Below are 24,575 nucleotides of genomic sequence, written 5' to 3'. Positions count from 1 at the left end.
TTGAAAATAAAAACTGTTTACATAGCTGATTTGTCAATGTTAGACCAAGCATATTCTATTTCCGTCCATTGCTGCTTTGTATCTTGTTGGCTGAGAATTCTTGACTGCGTAGAGGTTTGTTGCGACGATCCAGGGATTGTGCTCAAAATCCCGCTGATCGAGCCACCATGGACGAGTGAACATGCCCTAGGCCCAGAAAAGGAAATAGGATGGCGGTTATCTTCGACTGTTCTAGTAGACGTTGGAATGAATGAAGCAGTGATTCTAGTGAGGGATGGCAAGCGTGTCAGATAGAAGGTCTTTCTGGGAGAGGAACTGGTCGAACTGGATTTGGCTACTAGAAGGACACCCAAGCTGACTGTCTTTGCGTCCATGGAATAGGACAATCGGTAGAAAAGCAACTATAAATGCAAGGATAAAGGGTTTGTACAAAAGAATTGCTGATATTGACTATGAAACACGTAAAGAGATAGTTTATACTTCTCAACGTTTATGTTGGTAGTTTAGCGATATAAGGCACCTATTGTCCACCACGCTGGATTCCAATGACCCTCTGAATAGCATCTTCGTTCTTCAAGCCGGCATCAATGACACCAGCAACCTTGAGAATATCCACGACGTTTCCAACAATCTTGGAGTCAATGCCCCTGGTGGAGTTGGTAAACTTGACGTCCTTCAGCCACTCAAGGGCATCATCGGCCACATAATGGCATCCAAAATCGCCAGTGCCCAGGAGCTTCACAACCTGCGCAGTGTCGGCCTCAAAGTCCCGGATACCCTGGTCCAAGACCTGGAACAGCTTCTCCAACCTCTGGTCGTTCTCGGGATCCGGGAAGACAGAGGTGGATGCGACAATCATCCAAGATGGCCACGGGGTGAAGATCTCTCCGATCTTCTTGAGTGGTGGCTGGGGATTCTCCTCTGTTGGGTGGAAGTGTGGTTTCGTAGTGAATTGCTCCCACATGAAGAACTCGGCGGTTGGGTTAGGGGCTTGTTCGGGATTGGCCTCATCCTTTCCAGTCACTCCATTTCGGAGATCTTTGAAAGGACCCAGTGGAATGGTACTCAACGAGTCGGAGTTCCAGCCCTGCTGCTGAGCAAGGACAAAAGACATGATGTGGGAGCCACTATGATGATGAGTCTCGGTCAGCGTCTACCCGTTTCTATGGCCAGTCGAATGAACTTGACCGTCCACGTCGATGCTAATTGCTCACCTTCCCAGTCGACTAACTCCAACTCTCTTATCCTTCAGGTCAGCCACCCCGTTGGTATCATTTCTTTCCCGACCTGTGACAATGGCCCACCGCAACGGGGTGTCGACCCAGTGTCCGACCATCTTGTACCCATCCGTGGAGACATCCTTTTGTGCCTGCTGTTTGCCAGCCAGCCCAGCAACCCAACCCTCTGTAAGTCCGATGGCGAGGTCAATCTCCTTCTCGCGAAGGGAGGTGATCATGTGTCCCGTTCCGGAGGGGAAGGGAACCAACGAGACCTTGTATGGAAGCGAGGCGGCGGCGGAGGAGCGGAGGGCGAGATGAAGAGGGGCAAGGTAGTGCTCTATATTGTAAGAAATATTAGCAAGACCTAATAAATGCCTTGAAGAACCTCCAACATGGGGGTTCGATAACTTCAAGTCTCTCTCCGTATAAAGTCCGGTGGCCAAGAAAAGTAACGTCATACCGGGTACATAGCCAATTCGGATAGTGTCTGAAGCCATGGTGAAAGCTAAATTCGCTTATAGAGTATTAAGGAACTTTGGTGGTCGAGATATGAAGGTAGGGATGCAAGAGTCTTTGGATTGATTTGCTTTTCAGCTAGAAGAGCTGAAGATCCAGCTGTGGTGGGGTAATCGCGGGGTGCGTTTGGATGAGTGAGCAGAATGCGTTTTCTCTAAATCACGTCAAGTAACAACATTTCCATAGCCTGCAATTGACTTATACCTATTAAAGTGGATTTTCATTGTTTGTTAGTCTAAATATATCCGAGTTGATGATAAAACAGGAAAATCTATCTACAACATCAAGTAGCATTACTAATAAGAAAAACGACCATAGCTCATTCAAGTCATCCGGATGTCCTTCTCTTCGTGACCCCAGGCTTCACCTTGCTGGTGGTTGTTAGAGCTGCCCGCAGCCCTGTATGGACCCCTTGTATACATCCAGTATTGGAACCCGAGGTAGAAGTCACAGGCGCACTGGAACATGCCGCAAATTCGGAAAGCCCACGGGATCGTTTCCTCGCTGAAAAAGAAGTAGCTCATCTTCATTGTGTCGCCAATAATCCACGCAGCAAGCACCGAGAGTCTGAATCCTTTGCACGAGCGGGTTCGGTGGTTCGCCAGAATCTGCGGCACAGGGAGCGTGGCCTCAACTGCGAGACCGACATATCCGAGAAGGGCGATGTAGGATTCCGATTCGGAAATTGGTGTGAGGTGAATGAAGGAAAGCGCGGCGACAAAGTATGCCAGGGACATCCAGTACCTATGGCCACATTAGTATCCGCGGTGGCAAAAAGTAGACACCCAGCTAGGAGGATACATACGGCTTTGCGTTCCTCCACTGCCAGAATTCATACGGTCTTGCCATGCCATTGTCGCTTTCACCGCTGAATGGAGCATGTTCAAGGCTATTCTTTCCACCCGGCGACGGTCGGTTGTCCAGCGCGACCTTCAGCAAGACCGCTTGAACCCCGATCATGATCACAGCCTGCGCGAGTAGCGCAAGAGAGTAGTATTCACCGAACCAGTAAAAAACCCTAGTATAAACCGTCAATGCCGAATACTAATGCATAACCAAGCCGAACAGAATCTTACTTGAGAACCGACGCAATGAGCATGATCAGAGGAATATCCAGCGAAAAGCCAGCCGAGTTCTTAGACCGATGTATACTGAGAATCTGGTCCGCGTATGATGTCAACGGAGATGTGACAAGACTGTATCATGCAAAAGAATCCCCGAGGTCAGCATTGCGGACATTTTTTTCAACGTTGAGCATTTGCACTGGTTGGCATATTGCGAACATACAAGAACGGAGCGGCATATTCGAGAGCAAGCGACACGAGATACATTGTGTAGTGGGAGAGGTGTGACAGGTCTAAAGCACCAAATTGCAAGTCGAAGAAGTATGTATCCTGGAAAGACTCGTCTTTAACCGTTCGAAAGGTGAAACGATCGCCCAACACGCCCCAAAAACTGGTGATTGCACTGCCTCAGGGGTAAGACGCAACCAATGCCCCAGATTCAAGGGAACAAGGCAAAATCAGAATGAAAGAGGACAGCTGGAAGGGTGAGGAGGAGAAGAGACGGGATGGGCGACAGTCCCTATAATTAAAAAAAGCAGTTGGGGATGGTTTAATTGAAACGCAACGAGAAAATGGAACCTTCGCTTTGGCTGGATGCGGCTTTGCGTTCGGTGGTTCAGGATCCCGAAGCTGACTCAGCCGTTATAAATAGAGATGTTGATCACTGAAGATCAGGATTCATCATTCAAGCCTTTTATTATTCGATCAGATCAAATGAAGCTGTATGGAATATGGAATATGGAGACAGATGATACTTACTGACATGAAGTCGCTGTCTGGAGATCAGATAACTCCATCTGCTATCAGAGATCAAAGTCTCTCTCCACAACAATTCTACCTGTAGGCAATCAACGCCACAATTCAACAGATCTATCGTCATGCCTCAACAATCAGGATTGGAATCTGCTATTCAAGTTTCAAATAAGACCATAACCATCCTATCCAGAAACTAATCTAGGACATACAATTTCATCTATCTACTTCGTACACCAAGTCAGCCGATCATAAGAGAAAACGCTTAACCTCGGATGAAAACACCGACGCCCGAAGCAACAAAGTTGCCGCTGGCAAAATAGACTCGGTCAATTCAGAAACCCACGAAAGCGATGACGATGGCGATGACAGCGACTACATCAACAGCCTAGGTTTTCCAGAGGCCATGATCAAAGAGCTCCAAGCTGCAGAGACGGAGGCCAGCTCAGCCAATACTTCCCAGATTGTATATCTGGTCCTCAGCCAAGCCGAGGGAGAATATAATTCAGGCTGTGATGTGCTCGGCACGTATAGCAATGTGAAGAAAGCTAATAGGAAGATTATGGAGTCTTTCGATACCGAGTACTCGATGGTTATGGAAGGCGGCAAGTTTGTCAAGGGATGTGACAACTCCTTCTATGGAGACGATGCGGGTGCCTGGTGCATAACGAAAGATGGCACTTTGAAATTGAAAGCATATTGCGAAGGAGAGGAAGGCAAGATATACGCTCTGAAGCAGAAAGTACAGTAATGTTACTCAAATTCATGTTGTATACTCGTCTGTACAAAAGGTTATTTTTACTACACGTCTAGACCGCTACAATCAAGTCTACTGCATCTTTATCCCAAAACTCAATGACGATCAAAGTTTATATCATGATCATAGACAATTTGACAAAATAATACTATACACCCCTTGACATGGGGTCATACTATGCAGTTTAGAATTCGATCTTCCACGTCTTTCCGATACCAACGTTGGGGTTTTTCACCACGGCGTAGGAAGCCTTTCCGTCTTGTTGCGCATGGTACTCAATCCGAGCACTGGTAGCTTCCTTGGCTCCCTCTTCGATAACAGTCACACTGGTCTTGCTCTGCCATTCGTTAGGAGGATCGACGACCACAACCTTTTCGACCCTAACATCGGCCATGGCCTTCAGGTATCCGGGTGTCTTAGGACCCTGGGTTCCGAGGTCCTCAGACGACAAGGTAGACTCGCGGAAGAGGAAACGACGGTGGATATAGGCACCACTCTCGTAATCAAAAGTTTCTCCATCATCCACGTACAGAGTGCCGTCTGCATTGCCATTCTTGTCCAGGGTGATAACAAAGGTGTATGGATCCCATCTCATCAATCCACTGCTGCGACGAGGTCGATCCTTGCGGGGAATGACATGACCTCCCTGCATCAGCAATGGCACTCTCTCCATAGGAGCCGGTACCGTATGTCTCTTACCGGCGCCTTGGTACACCGTATAATCGTAATAGTCGTAGTACTTCTCATCATCGGAGATATAAACGTCGGCGGTAGTGGTGCCCTCGGAAACAACCGGCTTAGTGAGAAGACCAGTAGCTGCCAGATAGAGCTGGTCATCAATGGCAAAACCTTGCTCGTCGGACGGGTGGACGTAGTACTGGGGCCGGACGATTGGCATCCCGTTTACCGAAGCTTCATGGAACGCTGTGTACCACGCGGGTAGAAGCTGGTATCTCATACGCAGAGTTTGAGCAATGATGGATCGGTAAGGCTCGCTGATCAAGTAGGGTTCTCTCCTGCGTGTATCGATATGGGCATGTGCACGGAAGAAGGGATACCAGATTCCAGCTTGGTACCATCTCGTCAGAAGTTCCTTGCTGGGGTTATGGAAGAAACCGCCAACGTCAGCGCCAGCAAAAGGGAAACCGGCAATTCCATTGTTCAAGACCATGGGAAGAGAGGCAGCCAAATGCTCCCATGTAGCTTGATTGTCGCCTGTCCACATGGCAGACATTCTTTGAGCACCGGCATAGTAAGACCGTGTTAGAATGAACGGTCGTCGAACTTCGCCTTTCTTGCGTTCTAGCATGGCTTGGTAGGTGGCATTGACCAGAGTGATTCCGTTGACGTTGTGGATATCACGGTGCTCCCAGTTGCCGAAATGCAGGTTGTCTTTGGGCATCGTCGTTTCGGGCCCGTTGAAAACGGATGGCTCATTCATGTCATTCCAGATAAACACGTTGGGAAGTGTGCCCTTGAATCTGTCGTACTTGAACAGAGTTTTCCACCACTTGATAGCCTCCGGGTTGAAACAGTCCACCCAGTTCGACGAACCGGGCCAACACCAACCATCGTAGAGCTCTCCATCCTTGTTCTTAGTACCTAGATCCTTGCTTTTCAGCTCCTCCGAGACGAAAAATTTGTCCTGGTTTTTGATGTGCGGGTCGATGAGGACCACAAGCTTTCGCTCGGAATCATCAAGCTGCTCGTTCATTCCCTTCGGGTTAGGGAAGGTGAGGGGGTCCCAAGTGAAGTACTTCCGGTCATCAGTATACTCAAGGTCAAGCCAGATAACGTCATAAGGAATTTGATATTTGTCGAACTTGGCGTCAACCTCTTTCACGTCCTCATCGGTGACGTAGTTCCAGCGACACTGATGATACGCAATGGCAAAGTGCTGAGGCAGTTGAGTATATCCAGTCAATCCTCCGTAAGTCTTACTAATATCTTGCGGGGAGGGTCCAAGGAAGACGAAGAGGTCAATTTGTCCAGACTCGGAGAACCAATGGCTTTCGGTCGTTGTCTTGGAGCCGACTCCCAACGAGAGCGGGTTGGCCGAAGATGTTGACTTGACGATGTCCACCCAGGTTTCAGCTGCATTAAGCCAGAACACGCCAACAGTAGAGCCCTGTCGGTGTGCCTGCATAAGAGGAATGGCACCATACAAGGTCATAGGGCTGTTGAGCTCATATTCGAACACATCGGAGTTATACAAGCGGTATGGGTCCTCGTGGTTTCCCGATCCACCCCTAGAGTACTTTTAGCTTCATTTCGAACCATTAATTGCCGTAGATTTACCTGGTCTCCTTCAAAGAAAGGGAGTCTGCATGTTCCGGGATTCCAAAAACATGACTGTATCCTGGGAATGAGATATCCAAGCCTACACTCTCCGGTCCTCTGGGCTTGGAGTCTGTGTTTCCGCCAAAGGTTTCCTCCCACCAGGTGCTTTCATCTTCCTGAGACTCGGACACCTGCTGGCTGTCACCTTCCGCGGCTTCCACCTTCGGCCGCCAGTGTTCCAAATTCAAGTAGCCTTTGTTATTCAATTGGACATGGGTTTCGCCGTCTCTTTGGAACTCGACATCAAATGGTGCATGGCGAATGATCGCCTGGAATTTATTATCAGGTCCATACAGCACTTTGGTATAGCCAGTATCCGTGTCGGAGTTGAGCGTCGCGGACTTGCTCAATTCCAAACCTCCAACCAGTGCCCATTTTTCTGCCTCATTATATCGCTCCTTCCGTGCTTTGCTGTTGTGTCGAATTTCAATTTCGCCCTTCATTCGCTTCTCTTCATCGAGAACGACTCGTGCGGCCCCGGATTCGAGGAAGGACACTGTGAGAGGTAGCCTGACCTTCTCGTTTGCGGATGTCGTTTTGATGACCATGCCCTGCAATTGAGCATCTTTGAACTCGATAGACGAAGGGTCTAACTCGTATGGAGAGCTCCATGACGAGCCCTTGGCGGAGACATCATCGGCTAACGCTCGGTTGCGCTTACAAAATCCAGATTGGGAACACTTTTTGAAGTTCTCATGCTTCACGGTGACTGAATTTGTCATCAGAATCAAGCACAGCTGAAATCCCATGAGCCATCACAGATCTTACCTCCGGGTACAACAAGGCATCCGAATAGAATCACCAAGGAGAGCAATACCGTCCAAGGGACGGAAGCTAGCTTACTCCTGGCCATAATTGAGCTAAAAAGGATGCGATCAGAGACACTCAACCTCTGAAAGTAGAATTCGGCCGGATAACAGTTGCGATGGCCTGCATCTACCGGATTCGAAAGACCAACACAGGATGATATACAGTACAACGATATGGAAGCAGCTTAGTACACCCTGTTCAGATGGAGAGAGCTCCGTTAGTCTAACAGCGCTAGCCCGGATGGGGAAGTAGGGCGGCTGGGGTTGGCGTCTCAGGCATTAAGGCATTAATAAGGCACCGAATGCGAACCCCTCACCCCCACTATCTAATTTTCTCGCCAACTCGCCCATCACCAGCAAGTCTACTTCTTCTCTTTTCTCCCTCTTGATCTTCTTCTTTTCTCCTCATCCTTTTGATCATCCATCACATCCATCAAAATGTCCAACTCCGAGCAGACGTAAGTTAGCTTCCTGCCCCTCGTGTGCACTTCTATTTCTCTCTTCTTTTATTTCTCTCCTATATTTCATATTTTTTCTAACCCCCTCATTCGATTGCAAAGCTAATCAAATGTAACAGCTTCATTGCCATCAAGCCCGACGGTGTCCAGGTACGAACTTTTTCGGGACTCAATTGGTCCTAGGATGTCCTCGGGACAAGGCTCTTTCGTGTTGAAGCAGAATAACTAACGTTTTCGGTCACCAGCGTGGACTCGTTGGCCCCATCCTCTCTCGCTTCGAGAACCGTGGGTGCGTATTTCTTGTATAACCAATCCGACCGATACCGAACTAACAGCATATAGCTTCAAGCTCGCTGCCATGAAGCTCACCTCTCCCTCCAAGGAGCACCTCGAGAAGCACTATGCTGATCTCGCTGGCAAGCCCTTCTTCCCCGGTCTCATCACCTGTAAGTCGCTACGCCGTCACGACCCAAGGCTCAAATTTCTACAAGACTGTTCAACATGCTAATTTTCAACCAGACATGCTGAGCGGCCCCATCGTCGCCATGGTCTGGGAGGGCCGTGACGTCGTCAAGACTGGCCGTAGTAAGTCTACACCATGCTGGAACGCTTCATTCCATACACTCTAACGATCAAATTACAGCCATCCTCGGTGCCACCAACCCTCTTGCCTCCGCCCCTGGCACCATCCGTGGTGACTTCGCCATTGTAAGACCCCATTGCGAAAAACTGCCTTCAACTGTTGATCCCTTACTCACATTACAATAGGACGTCGGCCGCAACGTCTGCCACGGCTCCGACAGCGTCGAGAGCGCCCAGAAGGAGATTGCCCTCTGGTTCAAGCCTGAGGAGATCAGCACCTACAAGCAGGCCTCCGCCGCTTGGATCTACGAGAAGGTTTAAATTTCTCCACACAATCCTTGATCTGAAACACTGCAGCTTACTGCAGGCGAAGACGTAGGACGTGGACGAAAGAAAACCAAAATACCACGATACATAGAAATCTACAATTTCCTGGAACCCCACCATCGTCTTCACAGTACATCTATAGTATTCTATTCGAATCTCAACGTAGATCATACATGGATATCTTGCAGAAAGAGCTGAGCATGACTACCCTCGATTTATTTCCTCCCAAAAACAGCTCTGGCCCCTTTCCCTAAAGGACCCAAGACGGCTCTCGCAAACCATGGTGTTGCCCACACACTTGCAGCTAGACGTACCGGCAAAAGCGCCTTGGTGATTGCATAGGCTGTTGCGAATTCCAAAACCAGACGCACACCTTTTCTGCTTTCTCCTTTGAGCTCAACTTGTCCATCTGGCGCGGATTTCTCTTCTACTACTCCGCCGTCTACCGTAACAATCTCCATATCGTCATCCTCCACCCAGCCTTTCTTCCGCAGCCAACGCCCGAATCTTTCTGTCCCTTCCTCGAATGCACCGCTAGGATTACCAGATGTTAGATCCGGAATCCAGTTACCATAGTGGAATACAGCCACGAGGCCGAACAGTGGTACAATAGCTGTGATTTCATGGAGGATCAAGAATGACGTGATATGTGTAACCGGGGCTCCAAGCAAGGGAGTTGTGTAGGTCCGGAGGAACGGCGGAAGACGGTCATTGAATCTGTGGAGACGCGATATGGAGTCTTTGGGAGATGAAGGGGAAGAAGACGGAGGTGGTGTAGAAAAGGCTCGGCGTGGTAAAGATCTGGAAGTGAACCGAAAGGGCCGGAGTGAGAATGGACGCCGTGACGACATTTGGGCAGTATGGCAGGAATCGCTTGCAGTTAGCCTAATGGGGTAATTATTAGCCAAAGAATAAATTGACTTTATGAACCGCCTGGGGGTCATAACATGCTCGCGGAAGTCGTTCGGTTCAGCTGTTGTGTTGGTGATGTCGTAAATCTTTTCCTACCACGGCGGTCTGTTTGCAGTGTTTGCAGGGTGTATAAGATGTTAGTCATGGTGGATGGGTTCAACTGAAATTACTTCATAAAGGAAGCTGATAGTTTGGTCTATTTGACTGATGGTGAAATAGGCTACTGTATATTGTTTAGTTGACTTGAAATGGCTGTAGCTGACGCAGTATAATGCTGATCGCGCTCTTCTGAGTTGTTCCTCCGTAGACGGAGCTGAGATGGCTGAATGAGAAGGCAAACGCACCAGTCTTCTATCTTCACCTGAAAAGCTTAGAAATAACTGTCCCACATTCAGCTCCAATCGATCTCAGCTGGCCCAATTATTAGGTGCCTGCGCATCGACGCGATCAAAATGGGCCCCATAACCGGCAGTCGAGCATGCTTCCCTTTCCGTTGATCGCTGGCCGGTCCGCGATCGCATCCACCATTGCGGGCTTCTTCAGGCCTTTCCCACCTCTGACTCCCAGAACAACCATCCATCAACCACCCATCTATTCGAGTTTCCTCGCAATAGGAACTCAAGTCACGATGGAGAAGATTACAGACAAGATCGCGGCTTTGCCGCCTGACTCGAATTACTTCTCTTTGGAGTTTTTCCCTCCTAAAACCCAAATGGTGGAGTTAGCCCCGCGCCCGAAACCATTGTCACTGATAGGGACTGGTATGGCTAACAATGTCCTTTTCTCTCTCAGGGTTTTGCCAATCTCCAAGCCCGTTTGGAGCGTATGGCCCAGGCTTTGCGCCCGTTGTTCGTGACTGTTACTTGGGGCGCTGGAGGAAGCACTGCAACCAGATCGCTGGAGTTGGCGGAGATCTGCCAGCGCCAGCTGCAACTAACGACATGCTTGCATTTGACGTGCACAAACATGAGCCGCGCCTTGGTTGATCAGGCATTAGAGGAAGCCAAGGTGCTGGGAATTAGAAACATCCTGGCTCTACGTGGAGATCCCCCGCGGAGCGAAGAATACAACATTCACGGAGAAGACGACAGCAACAAGGATTTCACGTACGCGGTGGACTTGGTGCGATACATCCGACAGCAGCATGGCGACTACTTCTGCTTGGGAGTTGCTGGATACCCCGAGGGTCACCCGCCTGAGAACTCGCAGGAACCTCAGGATCCCGTACACGATCTGCCTTACTTGGTTGAAAAGACCAAGGCTGGCGCGGATTTCATCATGACCCAGTTGACTTACGACCTTGACGTCTACACGAAGTATGAAAACATGCTGCGAAACCATGAATCGGGTGTTTTCAAGACTATTCCGATTATTCCTGGTTTGATGCCGATTCACAGCTACAAGATCCTGACGAGAGTGACGAAGCTCAGCCACGTGAAAGTCCCACCCCCCATCCTTCAAAAATTGGAGGAGCTGAAACATGACGATGATGCTGTTAAGCGCACTGGTGTGGACATCATTAATGATATTGTGGAAGGCATCAAAAAGACGGCTTGTCCTGGATCCCGGGGCTTCCATTTCTATACTCTCAACCTTGAAAAGACGGTCTCTTTCATCATTGAGCGCTGCAAACTTATCCCACCCCCTCTCGATGAAGAAACCTCTGCTGTCGATTCGGGCTTCCTGGAAGTCTCTTTAAATGACGTCCCCAAGCGTCTAGCACGGCGTCGTGGTTCATCTATGAATTCACAACCGCACAACCGGGTTATCGTGGATAGGTTGAATGGTGTGTCCGATGTATCTTCCAAGAACTCTGCCACACATGAAGTGCCTGCAACAAGTGCGGGAATGCCTGCACTGCCACCGGATCGCAACACAACCCTTCAGATCTCTGAAGGCCTGGGCGCACTGGGCAGGGAGGCAACCTGGGATGATTTCCCCAACGGACGTTGGGGTGATGCTCGCTCACCAGCCTTCGGTGAGATTGATGGCTACGGCCCCTCGCTTGGTGTCCAGGCTTCTGTTGCCCGCCGAATCTGGGGCCACCCTGTTCAGCGGGAAGACATCAACACTCTCTTCCGGCGCCTTGTCTCCGGAGACCTGCACATGGTTCCTTGGTCGGAAGGAGGTGCTGAGGAAGGCAGCGATGGCTTAAACGCGGAAACCGAACTTATTCGACCTGAACTTTTGAAACTTATCGACGGTAGAGGCTGGTGGACATTGGCATCCCAGCCCGCGGTAAATGGCGTCCGTAGTGACGACCCTATTTTCGGATGGGGACCGCAGCGTGAAGGGTTCGTCTTCCAAAAGCCATTTGTCGAATTCTTCTGTCCCGACAAAGACTACCAATCCATCCTCAAACCTATCTTTGAAAAGCACGGCCACGATGAACTAGCTTGGTTCGCGACTAACGCAAAGGGCACGTTTGAATCATCTCTTCCCGCCCAAACCGGAGACTTTGACACTATCGAGACGAACCCTGAAAACGTCAACGCAGTGACATGGGGAGTTTTCAAGGGCAAGGAGATTGTTACTCCCACCATTATCGAAGAGGTCAGTTTCCGTGCCTGGTCTGACGAGGCATACCGCATCTGGGAAGAATGGCGCCGCATCTACCCCCGTGGCTCTCCAACAGAGCGTTTTCTCGACTCGACCAAGAACGATGTCTGGCTGGTCTGCGTTATTGGCCAGAACTTTGGTGCAGGCACAAAGGTTGGCTCTCAGGAAGAGGCCAACGAGGTCAAGTGGATGTGGAATGTGCTGGCGGGCAAGGAGTAGACACCATGAGGAAGTTGATTGATTTGCTGTTGTAACATGACGCCAAGTATTTGATCCTACATCCTGTACTACTGACAGTGGATTTCTGGTCTCTGGAGAGTTCAATTTCAACATTTGACTCGTTTTAGCAAATTTGTGGCATATATTTTATTGACGTGGATCGGAATATGCATAGGAGATGTGAGGGCTTGACATCTGTTGTTGTACAGTACAGTACTGGCTCGCTTTTTGAATGAAGACCGATCAAGTAAATAGATGACTTTTAATGTGATGAATGCTGATATTACGATGCCTTTTTTTTCATGTAATTTTCCATACTCTATTATCAACCATTCTGCTACCTCTCTCTAAGATAACAAACAAAAAAAGTCAGGATAAATTCAACTCCCCATCGCCAGCGCAGTTAGCGACTAAAACGATGGTGCCATATTAGTATATTCTAAAATCTATGCTAATAATCGCTCATGACTATCAAAACCACGCCTTATATAACAGTAGACCTATAATCATTTCTTCTCAGCAAAGCCTCGTGCCTCGAGCTCGTCTGCTCCAGCGTCTGGTGTAACTACTGAGGATTGAGATTCTGCGAACTTCTCCGCTGCAGCGTCTAGACGACCATAAACCTTAGGGAAACGTTTGGCTTGGTGTGGTCCAGCGGCGGGGAGGTGGTAACCACGAAGTCTATGTTTTGTTAGAAAAGGTGCTGTATTATCAGATGAACTGGATTGAAATACCTTGGACCTTGACCGGTCTTTTCTGGTAATTCGGGAGAATACGCCCGGTTGAAATTTAAGCAATCTTGCTCGAAAGTACCACGTTCGATACTTTCTCTGATCTGAGCGAAGAAAACGTCCATCGTATGGTGATTGTGGATCTGGAGGAGAGTCCAAGCCAGCATTTCCTTTGCGGAGAGGAGATGGTGGAGGTATGCACGATGGTGATTCCTGCAGGCGTAGCACTGGCACCCTTCAGAGAATGGCCTTGTATCTGTGGTGTATTCCGATGACCATAGATCGAAGGCTAGCGGTCGAGGTTCTGAAACTACAGCGGCGGGAGCTGGGAAGGAAAAGTCAAAGGCAATACCTGCATCCGAACAAGCGGTCATGAAGGGAAGCGTGAGGAGGTCTGCTCCAAGAGATACCTCGCGTAAAATATCATGAGGAGTAGCTGGGTCGCTGAATAAAAGTCGGGGTAGATCGCCCAGTAGTTCGGTGATGAGGGAGAGAGAATCAGACTCGTACAATGCTAGACCGGAGATGTATTGCCGTAGCTCAGCTTCCAGCTCGTCCAGGTATATAGATTGTTCAGCATTGTCCAGCGGCAACACCGGGGCAAAATATGCCGTGTTTGAACGATTCTCTCCCGCCACGGCCTGGTCATACAGATGCTCTGTGGCATGCATGGTGAACGCATGCGTTCTATCTACCATCTTCCCCCGTCTCTTGATACCCGGTTTATGTCCCATCACAAGATCTGCTAGTCCTACCACGATATCTGGTTGCAACTTGTGCACTGCGTCGACATATTTCTCGGCCTCGAGTTGGTGGAATCCAACAGCCGTCAACACAGAAACCGAGTTGGGTGTATTGGTCGGGGGGCAGGCGACCGGGGGCACTCGTCGCGCACCAAGAATTAATAAGACATCCTCGGGCATACACATGAACTTGCGCAATTTTGATTCATGTGGCTCAGTCGGCACCTTGTAGAGTGGTGCTTTTTCTGGTTTCTTCTCTATGACTGATCTAAGCCCAGTGGGCATTAACGGTCAGTGTCTTTCGTGGGTAATAAATCGTGATAAGGGAAGAGAATACAATCTTCCAAGCCGACATAAAGACTGCCAATTTCAGTCTGATCTCTCATCAGATCATGCGTGATATGTGGAACGGCTCCTCGCGTGGTGAGCGGAATGTAATGCGGCGTGCTGACGGCCTTCCTGCCTGCGATAGCCAGTTTCCCCAGTCGAGGCGCCAGGACTGGAGCAGCAGCAGGACTGAGAATAGTGAAGCTGGCCATCTTGTCTGGGTCAGAGCCCATGGTGGTGATGATCTCTGTCGAGATAGAGTTTGTGGGGAGAGATAAGTCTGTTATCGAGAGAAAAGTGGAGGAGGAATCTTTGTCAACCGTCGGAGACCTTTTTTGTTCTCCGCCACGGTTGATCCATCCCACTCTCATCCATCCAGCCCATTGCTGCTCGTTGACAACAACACACTGTTTACTCGTCTTTCAACTAGCCAGAGAGCATCCCATTTAATATTTTATACCGTCTAAACTTTGCTCTCTGTGTCCGGTTTTAATCAAGATGGCAGAATCGAATAATGGCCAACGCGGGGCTCTCATCGTCGTCGAAGGCTTGGACCGAGCTGGCAAATCAAGCCAGTGCGAAATTCTACGCAACTCACTGCAGGAATCAGGCCGTTCGGTGAAATACATTCGGTTTCCAGGTATTTCTGATATTCATCTATTGCTCAGAGAGAAATCGTTCTGATTGAAATTCCTCCTAGACCGGACCACGCCTATCGGGCAGTTGATAGACGGTTACTTACGCGGCCAGTCGCAGTTGGATGACCACTCAATTCATCTTCTCTTCTCTGCTAACCGCTGGGAAATTTCCAAGAATATCGAGATGAATATTTCCCGCGGAGTCACCGTTATTGTGGATCGCTATTCATACTCCGGGGCCGTCTACTCGGCTGCAAAGGCCAACCCGAGTCTGCCGCTGGAGTGGGCGTGGCAGCCAGAAGTCGGATTACCTCGCCCTGATATCTGCCTTTTCCTCCGCATCTCTCCCGAAGAGGCTGCAAAACGCGGTGGATTTGGCGTCGAGCGATATGAGAACGAACCGATGCAGAATCGCGTGCGCGAACTGTTTCAGACTCTTTTCGACTTGCAAAAGAATGACGGGATCCATACCATCGATGCTGGAAGATCATTTGATGAGGTAACACGAGACATCTTGAAGATTGTGGAGGAGTGCATCTTGCACCTGAATACCATCGGACCTCTGAGGAAAATCGGACCTATCGCCGTTTGATGCCAAGACCTCTTTCAGCCATGGTCACTTGGTGAACTGCTGTTGATAGTTCACCCAAGAATTTCAAATTCACCGTCTTCGCTGTCTTCGATTACAACCTCGAGTCTTGGTTGTGGTAACTTCGATAACACCTTGGACGGTCCACCAGCATCAGAATCCGACTCAAAATCCAATGCCCAATTTTCATCTAGAAGGTCGTCTGGGGAGTCTTCGTCAGAAATATCTACTCCTGAGTAAACTTCTAGTCCAGATTTGACACCAGATGAATGCTGGCCAGATGGGTTATTTCCGTTGGCAATGAAGTCATCGGAAACACCAATATTTTTCTGGTCCAATCTCTTCTTCCTCACTATAACACGCATCTCTTTCTCACCACGATAACGAATACTCAACTCCTGCATCATCAACGACCATTGAATGGTTTCCTTACATGCTGGACAGACGCCATGCATCGGAACGAGCTGGTCTGGGTTTTGTGCGGCTTCCAGAAATTTGGTTGATAGACATTGTAAATGATTAATGCAGAGGCAGCTTGTATGCGGGCATACAACCATCAATTCATCCTTTTGATTGACTAGTGAGTGGCATACTTTGCAACGTAGGTCCTGTTTATCCAGAAGAGACAATGTCTTCTCCAGATAGTCATCGATTTTACTGTAGTCGGCTTTGATGTTTTGAGCACTCCCAACACAGGGATCACCCACTGTTTTCAGAGTACTTCTATCGAGGCAGTTTCCATCCAGTATGACTTTGACATGGCTCGGAATAACACCGTCCACTCGATCATTCCAGATCATCCATTCTCTATGAACGTCTGCGCAGAAGAACCGCACTTTTAAAGGCCAGCTGGAGAAGTAAGTTGATCGTAGTAAGAGGTGTAGGTCTCTCAAAACAGCCATCGTGGACCTTTTAGGAATTCGAGGCCTTCCTTTTTTCACTTTGGCCTTAGTCTTAGGGCTGGGCTGGACAGAACCCTCCCTATCTGTGGTTTCAGCAGCTGACTCGTTGTCTGTGGATGATTTGGGGGCATTTTTCGATGCAGCCTTGGAGGTAGTTTTTGAAGCTCTCTCCGATTCTTGAATGTTTTGATCGATGTGCCGTGAATCTCTCACATGTTGCCATGCCCATCTGTATGACAATTAGAAGTGAACGAAAAGACTAGAAGTACCATAGAGACAGGAAATCTCACTCGAATTGCAAGGCGGCAGTCCGGCTCATGAACCCCTCGACAATCACTACCATCTCCCATGGTTTCATATTGTCTCTTGAAGTAAACTTGGCGCCTCCTTTGGTAACGCCATTATGCTGTGCTAAACGTCTTGCAGGATTGGGGGTTGAGCCAATATATAGAGATCTGGGTTTAACCGAAGATCGAAGGAGATAGCAGCAGTAGAATGCTGGGATCGGTTTTGTATCGTCTTCCATCATGAAATACCGGCTGGGTATCCGCGAATGGTAGGGCTGGAGGCCTGTTTAAGAATCTATGAAACTGAACTGAGATCCTCAAGATGTGAATTATCCAACATTCTGGTCGTCCATGGTGATCTTGTTTGTGGATGGATTGTAAGAAGAAGGTTGGTTGTTGATTGCTGTTGTTGTCGTCAATACAGGGTGGTCACATGATTTACAAACAAACCGTCAGGCCTAGTTTTATTTTTCTCTTAGTTTTATCGACTACTTTCAGTTGCCTTAAGAAGCTATATATCTTTTAGCGAAATAATTTAAACTCCATGGTTTGATTTGCTTTATCCCAGCTCAGTCAATTGATAAAATCCACGAACCTTTGAAACCTGTTCAGATTTCAGTTTGATGTCCAAGATCCCCACCAAGTCGCTCGGACCAGGAGTGATTTTCACTGGGGTTAGGGGGTATCTGTTAGGTCCATCGATGATGATACTACACAAACAGAAAAATGAAGACAATAAAAGAAAAGCAAGAATATTTCCCAGCCAGGCTTAATTATTCAACGACTATCTATGTTCGAAGTCACTATAAGGTACTGGATATGGACGATTCCATTGGCTGCTGCAGTATGCCAACATCCTCGGACGCATGGAAGATAACAGCTTTCTACGATGTTGCAACGTTAGGAGGATAGGGATAACTAGTTATTTATCTTTCGATGACACAGAGTTTGGATATTGCATGGTAATAATAACTTAGAATAAAGTACCTAATATGGATGTCCATAATAATAGTTAATAATAAATACCCCGGAGTCCACCGTGATAATGACAGCTTAATGGAGGTCCAACCCAGGTGACCCAATGCGGAAACATGCGGTAATTTAACGAGTGCATGTGATTTGGAATCATGGCTCCAATCCAAAACCGGCCTGTATGACAAGCAGAAGAAAGATTGACCAGAAAGTCACTAAATGGGACTATCGCCAGTGATTCTCTGGTCGGATGCGGACCATGGGTTGACGTGTCACATGGGGATTGTATGATACCATCCACCGTACAAATATCTCCCATTGTTCTCGAGAGCTTTTTATCCTCGTTTTTCCCTCTCGAATAACGAGGTTCAATTTGGTTGAAATATGGCTACCACATTGGGATTCCCATACGGTATCGGTATTACCGTCTGGTAATTTGGATGAATCCAAGTCCGATTGAACCCGAGTTGGAGATGAGGGTGATGTGAACAATCGGCTTAAATCAAGATTAATATACAGAAGGCTTTTATTCCCTGTAGGAGTACTCGGTAGAAACAGGAATAATACCCATTATATCCAAAAAGCATCTATATTAAGAATGTCAATCAGTCGATATAGGTACCAGGTAGCTTTAATCATTTACATCACCGTTTGCGGGCAAGTTTCATACGCCATTTTACGATACATACCATACCGTACTGTTCGCTACCGGCTCTATCGAGTCTTGTTCTTTTCTCGCCCATTCCTACCGCGAACTTAACCAACTCCTACTGGTGAGAGCCTCAGCTGTTTTTCTCTTTCTGCTTCTCTTCTTTTTCTCTTTCTTCTTCTTCTTCTGTTCCTCCCGCCGTCCGTCCCGAATTCTCCCCACAAATCCTCCCGGGATCCTCTCGGCCTTCTTTTGCTTCTTCCTTCTGACTAACTGTTGTTACTTACCTACCCTACCCTACCTTACCTACTTACTACCTTACTACCTATTACTACACTACTACACCTACTACTAACCTATCAGACCTCCAACTCACCTCTTGATTATTCCTCCCATATCATCATCAATTTCTTTCCTTCCTCATTCTCCTCTCTTTGTTCCTTTTTCATCCCATCCTTTCCATCGCTGAACCAACTCGGAGCTGTTTTCTCCCCCTTCCTGCTTCCTCGGTCGCCCTTCTCAATGCGTTTTTCGCATCGGATGCTCGCCCCCTTCCATTCGCGATAAGCCACGCGCCGTTCTTCCTCTCCTCCCTTTTCCTCCTCAGGTCGTCGCCTTCTAAGAAATGGTGGCCCCGGCGTCTATGGGAGGGAACTCGACAGGCGTTCAGCCTCCAGCGAGCAATCAACCCACACGGTCGTCCAGCACCCACCCATCGCATTCCCATAATGTGCCCTTGAGCGCTCGACGATCTGCTCCCCTGGATCTCTCCACAGTTGAGCGGCGAGGGGGGCCCAATGCCCCTCGAGAACCCAGCAAACGAATCCGTCCCCACGGCTTGCAGGAAGCCCCGACATTCCGTCCGACGGAGGAAGAGTTCAAGGATCCCGTGGAATACATCCGCAAGATCGCTCCTGAGGGCAAGAAATATGGAATTTGCAGGGTCATTCCGCCCGAGAATTGGCAACCAACATTTGCGATTGATACTGAGGTATGCTCTGGGAGTCTTGCTCGTGGGTTTTTGTGCTTGGTTATTTTTATTCGCGTGACATTGTGTTGTTGCTTTTTTTTAGGATCTACTCGAGCGGTCTGCGTTATTGAGGTGTTTTTTTTTTTTTTTTTTCGGAGAAAAAATCGTTGATGCTGACCATAATGTGCCTATCTAGCGGTTTCACTTCAAAACCCGCCGACAGGAGCTTAACTCGGTGGAAGGAGGTATGCCCCCGCGTTCAGCTGCGTTCGCTGCCGGTGGAGCTCCGCAGCCCAGTTCTGACCTGGAACCAGGAACTCGTGCGAACTTGAACTACCTTGATCAACTAGCCAAGTTTCACAAGCAGCATGGTACCAACCTCAATCGCTTCCCCAGTGTCGACAAACGCCCGCTGGACCTCTTCAAACTCAAAAAGGCTGTCGAGGTTCGGGGTGGTTTCGATCAGGTTTGCAAAACAAAGAAGTGGGCAGAGATCGGGCGCGATCTTGGTTACAGCGGCAAGATCATGTCCTCCCTCTCGACATCACTCAAAAACTCCTACCAGAGGTGGCTTCAACCCTACGAAGAGTATCTACGTGTAGCAAAACCGGGGGTTCAGCAGCAACTGGAGCTGGAACACGGCGGTCCCTACACTCCATCTCCCCACCAGTCACCGATGGCGAAGAAACCCTCGTCGATCGACAATAATAGCACCGCACCGAATAGGCAGCAGGGAACACCCATCGTCCAACCGGCTCTCCCTCCACACATTCCTAAAGAAGTCGAGGCGACCCCCGATAAGCCAACCCCTCCGGCCGAGCCCGCCCCTCGACCGGTTGCATCTGGATTCACACCTGTAAATTCCGGTGGTTTTACTGCGGTCAATCGATCCCCATCCTTCGTGGCCGTGAATAGCAGCGGTCCCACCGTGAAACGGGAAACAGAGAATGGATCGATGACTCCTCAAAGTGTCGCCGAGCATCCCCAAAACTCAACACCCGTTCCGAATGGCAATGGAACCCACCCCATGAAGCGTGCGATTAGCCAGGACAGTGGTTCACAAACCGAGAATGGTGACACTGATGCAAATGGTCGGCGTAGTAAGCGCCTCAAGAAAGGCGGTATGTTTTCAGCAAACAGACGGTTTTCTCATTCGATTTTTCTTCGTCTAATCGTGAGTTATAGAGACAGATGGGCCGCCTCCACCGACCGTTGCTGGTTCGCACATGAGTCTCCTCCGCCCGGCTCCACCAAGGCCACGCAAGAGTGAGATCCGAAGAACTGGAGAAGTAAGCTATATACATTTTGACAGTTACTATCATACTGTGCTAACTGAGGTTCTAGAAGTGTGAAAGCTGTGGGAAGAACGAAGATTGCTCATCAATTCTTGTGTGCGATAGTTGCGAAAACGGGTATCACAAATACTGCCTTGACCCCCCTCTGACTACCCCCCCTGAATACGACTGGCACTGTCCCAAGTGTTTAGTAGGCACAGGCGAGTTCGGGTTCGAGGAAGGTGGCGTCTACTCTCTTAAGCAGTTCCAGGAGAAGGCAAGCACCTTCAAGAAGAATTATTTCGCTTCCAAGATGCCCTTTGACCCTGTTCTGAACACTCACCGGCGCGAGTCTGAGGATGATGTTGAACGCGAGTTCTGGAGATTGGTTGAGAGTCTGACGGAGACTGTCGAGGTTGAATATGGTGCCGATATCCACTCGACTACCCACGGTAGTGGATTCCCTACGGTTGAGCGAAATCCCCTTGATCCGTACTCCGTCGATCCCTGGAATTTGAACGTTCTGCCATTCCATGGAGACTCGCTGTTCCGTCATATCAAATCTGACATCTCCGGTATGACGGTTCCCTGGGTCTATGTTGGCATGTGTTTCTCAACATTCTGCTGGCACAATGAGGACCATTACGCCTATTCGGCCAACTATCAGCACTTTGGTGCTACGAAGACTTGGTACGGAATCCCAGGAGCTGATGCGGAGGCTTTCGAAGAAGCCATGCGGCAGGCAGTACCCGAACTCTTCGAGGGTCAACCCGACCTGCTGTTTCAGCTTGTCACTCTGATGCCACCAGATCAACTCCGAAAAGCCGGTGTCAATGTTTACGCAGTTGACCAAAGAGCCGGTCAATTTGTTCTCACATTTCCCCAGGCCTACCATGCTGGCTTTAACCATGGGTTCAACTTCAATGAAGCTGTCAACTTTGCGCCCGCTGACTGGGAGCCCTGGGGCGCCATGGGTGTTGATCGTCTCCAGGCTTTCCGAAGACATCCATGCTTTTCTCATGATGAATTGCTGCTGACCGCGGCTGCTCGTGATTCATCCATCACAACGGCCAAGTGGTTAGCCCCGGCGCTTCAACGAACCTGTAGCCGAGAACTGGCAGATCGTGCCGGGTTTATCAAGCGGCATCGGGAGGTAGCCCCCCACAATTGCACTGTCGGCGTGGAGAATGCCTCAACTGCAGGCGACTGCCAGCTCAAGTTCCTTATTGAGGAGAGTGATCTGCCCGAGGATGACTACCAATGTCAACACTGTAAAGCATACACCTATCTGACACAATTCCGCTGTCACAAGACTGGGAAAACAGTCTGTCTGATGCATTTGGAGACATATGATTGCTGCGGAGAACCTCTCACGCAGAGATTACTGGGACCGGATCACACATTCCGCTACCGGATTAGCGATGATTCATTGAAAGCCGTAGCGCAGAAGGTCCAGGACCGTGCCAGGATCCCGGAAGCATGGGGAGAGAAGCTCGACAAAACACTGGAGGATGATCCAAAGCCCCAACTGAAGGTCCTTCATAACCTACTTAATGAAGGTGAGAAAATCCCATACCATTTGCCCGGTCTCCAAGATCTTGCGGCCTTCGTCCAGCGCTGTGATAAGTGGGTTGAAGAAGCAACCAACTACATCACCCGGAAGCAGCAAAACCGGAGAAAAAACGAGAAGGCCTGGCGCAAGGGTAGTTCCAAGGCCGCGCAGCTGGAAGAACGTGATCGTGAAGTTCGCAGAGTAGAAAACATCTACGCCCTTCTTGCAGAGGCTGATAAACTTTCCTTCGACTGTCCACAGATGGCGGCTCTGGAAGAGAAAACCCGCGAGATCGAGAAATTCCGCCAGGACGTTAACGCTGCCCTCATGAACCCTCATATCCGATCCGTCCAGGAAGTAGAGGACCTAGTGGAGTCCAGTCGCAATTTCAACGTGGATATACCCGAGGTTGAGGGACTAGAACATATTGTCCGACAGATGAAGTGGAACAACGAAGCACGTGGCAAACGTGATAAATACCTGACCCTAAAGGAATGTCAAGAGCTCATCCTGGCCGGTGAGCAACTGGGGCTCTCAGACAACAACGATCACCTCATCCATTTCAAGGACCTCTGTCGTCACGGTGAGACTTGGGAAGCCAAAGCCAAGGAGTTAATGTCCGTAGAAGCTGTTCACTACCAACAACTGGAAGCCCTCTCCGCACAGGCAACGCGCTTTCCAGTCTCTCCTGACACGCTGGCTGCGGTAGATGCGATATTGACCAAACAACGTGAAGCACAGAAGCGAATACAGAGTTTATATGATAGGAGCAAGGATCCTGATTTTCGAAACCGCCCCAAATACAAGGAAGTGCGTGAGCTCATGGAGTCACTGGAGGAATTGAACAGTCGGCCAACCGGTGCGATTGATTTGGAGCGCGAGCAAAAACGACATGAGGATTGGATGAGAAAAGGCAAAAAGCTATTTGGGAAGGCCAACGCTCCCTTGCACATTTTAAAGGCGCACATGGAGTATGTGGAAAAGAGAAATTCATACTGTTTCGACTTGGAGGATCGCTGCCGGCCACCTGTTGAGCCTGCCTCGCGAGACAACACCCCTGATGGTCTTTTGGAGAACAGCGCCGCCACTAGCAGTATGTGGGGTGGTGGGAAATCGCGGAAGCGTGACGTTTTCTGCATTTGTCGGCATTCCGAGGCTGGGATGATGATCGAGTGTGAAGTCTGCCACGAGTGGTGAGTGCTGCTCCAGGCGGTGTTATATTAACCTTCCGTCGAGATGACTGATCAGATACAGGTATCACGGTAAATGCCTGAAGATCGCAAGGGGCAAAGTCAAGGAATTCGACAAATACACTTGTCCTATCTGCGACTGGCGTCAAAAGATTCCCCGGGATGCGGCTCGCCCAAAGATCGAAGATCTACAAGAATGGCAGGCTGAGATGATCGGCCTTCCATTTCAAGCTGACGAGGAGCAAATTTTGGACAACATTGTCAACCAGGCAATCACTTTCCGCGATTTCCTTCAAAGCTTCACTAACGCTGCTTGTACTACGACTGAGGAGGTTCCCACCTTGATTTTCTATCTGCGCAAGATCGAAGGAGCCGAGGTTCTTCTCACCTACGAAACTAATTTTTTCCGGCAGGAGATTCACAAATGGGCGCCAGTCGCCCCAGAACCTCCTCCAATCCTCGAGCAATCCCTATCGACTCGAAAGCCGCGACCAACGAAGCAGCAGAAGATCATGGCACAGCTCGGTGTCGAGCGTCCAGAGGATCTCCCACCTCACCTACGCACGAAGCCCCCAAATCTTGCCAAGCGCAAGTCGTTAGAACCTCAGACAGCTCGACCTGCATTCCTTCAGCCAGCGCCTCAGACTCCTGGCGGTAGCCATAATGCAGAAGCCTCCGGCAATGGCCCTACATTAACCCCAATGTCTGATCCTCAAAATGCTCCCTACCCTTTCTCTGCAAATTACTCCCTTCCCCCCAGCGACACTACGCCGGCCTTTGCCCCAGGTTCCTCCGCGTTCTTGCCCCATGCCGCCGTTCACTCACCCTCGTTCCCTCCACGCTCACCCTCACCCCGCCATCAAGGACTTGATGCCTCTCTCTTCAGCTCACCTCAATATAGTCGGGATCAGACTGATGGGCCTCCTGGGGTTGATGTCGACGGTAACAATCCGTTTGGCAGTAGCCCTCGACAGAACCTGGATGACGTCTTTGCCGACTTGACGAACCAAGATGTTGAGCCTGATCCTGAACCAGAACTTGAACCGGAGCCCATGGAGAACACACATGCCAATGAGGCTCTTGAGGCTCTTGATGCGAGCAACAGTGGTGAGGACTATTCAGAGCCGATACAGGGTGACGATTCCCAAGACGGCGGAGCTGGTGAGGCCGTAAACGGCCAGGCCGAAGACACCGCCGAAGGTGCTGGGTCTGATGAACTTTAAGCACTCCTTTTT

At 49.4% G+C, this 24,575-nt stretch overlaps 11 protein-coding genes across 11 annotated transcripts; 5 read left to right on the top strand and 6 right to left on the bottom strand.

Annotated features, from left to right (window-relative positions):
- Nucleotides 1–318: 318 nt before the first annotated feature.
- ASPWEDRAFT_43052 (uncharacterized protein) lies at nucleotides 319–1,786 on the bottom strand. Its single transcript, XM_040835940.1, has 3 exons — nucleotides 1,681–1,786; nucleotides 1,215–1,557; nucleotides 319–1,127 (listed from the first exon to the last, which is right to left on the bottom strand). The coding sequence occupies exons 1-3, from the start codon at nucleotides 1,715–1,717 to the stop codon at nucleotides 521–523; spliced, it is 987 nt and encodes a 328-aa protein (XP_040686688.1). The 5' UTR covers nucleotides 1,718–1,786; the 3' UTR covers nucleotides 319–520.
- A 137-nt stretch (nucleotides 1,787–1,923) lies between these two features.
- ASPWEDRAFT_43051 (PQ-loop repeat-containing protein) lies at nucleotides 1,924–3,168 on the bottom strand. Its single transcript, XM_040835939.1, has 4 exons — nucleotides 3,024–3,168; nucleotides 2,813–2,932; nucleotides 2,542–2,754; nucleotides 1,924–2,480 (listed from the first exon to the last, which is right to left on the bottom strand). Exons 1-4 carry the CDS (start codon nucleotides 3,065–3,067, stop codon nucleotides 2,060–2,062), a joined length of 798 nt encoding a protein of 265 aa, XP_040686687.1. The 5' UTR covers nucleotides 3,068–3,168; the 3' UTR covers nucleotides 1,924–2,059.
- A 1,326-nt stretch (nucleotides 3,169–4,494) lies between these two features.
- Nucleotides 4,495–7,503, bottom strand: ASPWEDRAFT_115566 (glucan 1,3-alpha-glucosidase ROT2; the record flags this gene model as incomplete). Its single annotated transcript, XM_040828594.1, has 3 exons — nucleotides 4,495–6,559; nucleotides 6,609–7,359; nucleotides 7,419–7,503. The coding sequence occupies 3 exons, from the start codon at nucleotides 7,501–7,503 to the stop codon at nucleotides 4,495–4,497; spliced, it is 2,901 nt and encodes a 966-aa protein (XP_040686686.1).
- A 394-nt stretch (nucleotides 7,504–7,897) lies between these two features.
- Nucleotides 7,898–8,820, top strand: ASPWEDRAFT_174434 (nucleoside-diphosphate kinase; the record flags this gene model as incomplete). Its single annotated transcript, XM_040831226.1, has 7 exons — nucleotides 7,898–7,917; nucleotides 8,037–8,067; nucleotides 8,163–8,206; nucleotides 8,260–8,363; nucleotides 8,437–8,502; nucleotides 8,561–8,625; nucleotides 8,686–8,820. 7 exons carry the CDS (start codon nucleotides 7,898–7,900, stop codon nucleotides 8,818–8,820), a joined length of 465 nt encoding a protein of 154 aa, XP_040686685.1.
- Nucleotides 8,821–9,041: 221 nt separating this feature from the next.
- Nucleotides 9,042–9,883, bottom strand: ASPWEDRAFT_53067 (uncharacterized protein; the record flags this gene model as incomplete). The annotated part of the gene is made up of 2 exons (XM_040837822.1): nucleotides 9,042–9,610; nucleotides 9,835–9,883. 2 exons carry the CDS (start codon nucleotides 9,881–9,883, stop codon nucleotides 9,042–9,044), a joined length of 618 nt encoding a protein of 205 aa, XP_040686684.1.
- Nucleotides 9,884–10,101: 218 nt separating this feature from the next.
- ASPWEDRAFT_43046 (methylenetetrahydrofolate reductase (NAD(P)H) MET12) lies at nucleotides 10,102–12,860 on the top strand. Its single transcript, XM_040835938.1, has 2 exons — nucleotides 10,102–10,453; nucleotides 10,531–12,860. The coding sequence occupies exons 1-2, from the start codon at nucleotides 10,217–10,219 to the stop codon at nucleotides 12,514–12,516; spliced, it is 2,223 nt and encodes a 740-aa protein (XP_040686683.1). The 5' UTR covers nucleotides 10,102–10,216; the 3' UTR covers nucleotides 12,517–12,860.
- Nucleotides 12,861–13,022: 162 nt separating this feature from the next.
- ASPWEDRAFT_115243 (tRNA-ribosyltransferase family protein) lies at nucleotides 13,023–14,550 on the bottom strand (the record flags this gene model as incomplete). The annotated part of the gene is made up of 3 exons (XM_040828568.1): nucleotides 13,023–13,197; nucleotides 13,251–14,253; nucleotides 14,328–14,550. 3 exons carry the CDS (start codon nucleotides 14,548–14,550, stop codon nucleotides 13,023–13,025), a joined length of 1,401 nt encoding a protein of 466 aa, XP_040686682.1.
- Nucleotides 14,551–14,815: 265 nt separating this feature from the next.
- On the top strand, nucleotides 14,816–15,547 carry ASPWEDRAFT_53064 (bifunctional thymidylate/uridylate kinase; the record flags this gene model as incomplete). The annotated part of the gene is made up of 2 exons (XM_040837821.1): nucleotides 14,816–14,957; nucleotides 15,018–15,547. The coding sequence occupies 2 exons, from the start codon at nucleotides 14,816–14,818 to the stop codon at nucleotides 15,545–15,547; spliced, it is 672 nt and encodes a 223-aa protein (XP_040686681.1).
- A 50-nt stretch (nucleotides 15,548–15,597) lies between these two features.
- On the bottom strand, nucleotides 15,598–16,972 carry ASPWEDRAFT_30119 (structure-specific endonuclease subunit SLX1; the record flags this gene model as incomplete). The annotated part of the gene is made up of 2 exons (XM_040833364.1): nucleotides 15,598–16,675; nucleotides 16,737–16,972. The coding sequence occupies 2 exons, from the start codon at nucleotides 16,970–16,972 to the stop codon at nucleotides 15,598–15,600; spliced, it is 1,314 nt and encodes a 437-aa protein (XP_040686680.1).
- A 231-nt stretch (nucleotides 16,973–17,203) lies between these two features.
- On the top strand, nucleotides 17,204–17,763 carry ASPWEDRAFT_43043 (uncharacterized protein). The gene has a single exon (XM_040835937.1). The coding sequence runs from the start codon at nucleotides 17,460–17,462 to the stop codon at nucleotides 17,643–17,645; it is 186 nt and encodes a 61-aa protein (XP_040686679.1). The 5' UTR covers nucleotides 17,204–17,459; the 3' UTR covers nucleotides 17,646–17,763.
- A 1,216-nt stretch (nucleotides 17,764–18,979) lies between these two features.
- Nucleotides 18,980–24,563, top strand: ASPWEDRAFT_174428 (putative PHD transcription factor (Rum1); the record flags this gene model as incomplete). The annotated part of the gene is made up of 5 exons (XM_040831225.1): nucleotides 18,980–19,345; nucleotides 19,521–20,445; nucleotides 20,510–20,613; nucleotides 20,669–23,343; nucleotides 23,405–24,563. The coding sequence occupies 5 exons, from the start codon at nucleotides 18,980–18,982 to the stop codon at nucleotides 24,561–24,563; spliced, it is 5,229 nt and encodes a 1,742-aa protein (XP_040686678.1).
- Nucleotides 24,564–24,575: the final 12 nt, after the last annotated feature.

This window comes from Aspergillus wentii (genome assembly GCF_001890725.1).
Source record: "Aspergillus wentii DTO 134E9 unplaced genomic scaffold ASPWEscaffold_6, whole genome shotgun sequence".
In the NCBI taxonomy this organism is placed as follows: Eukaryota; Fungi; Ascomycota; class Eurotiomycetes; order Eurotiales; family Aspergillaceae; genus Aspergillus; species Aspergillus wentii.
Note: the sequence above shows the minus strand (reverse complement) of the source record. Positions and strands in the feature narration are given on the sequence as shown.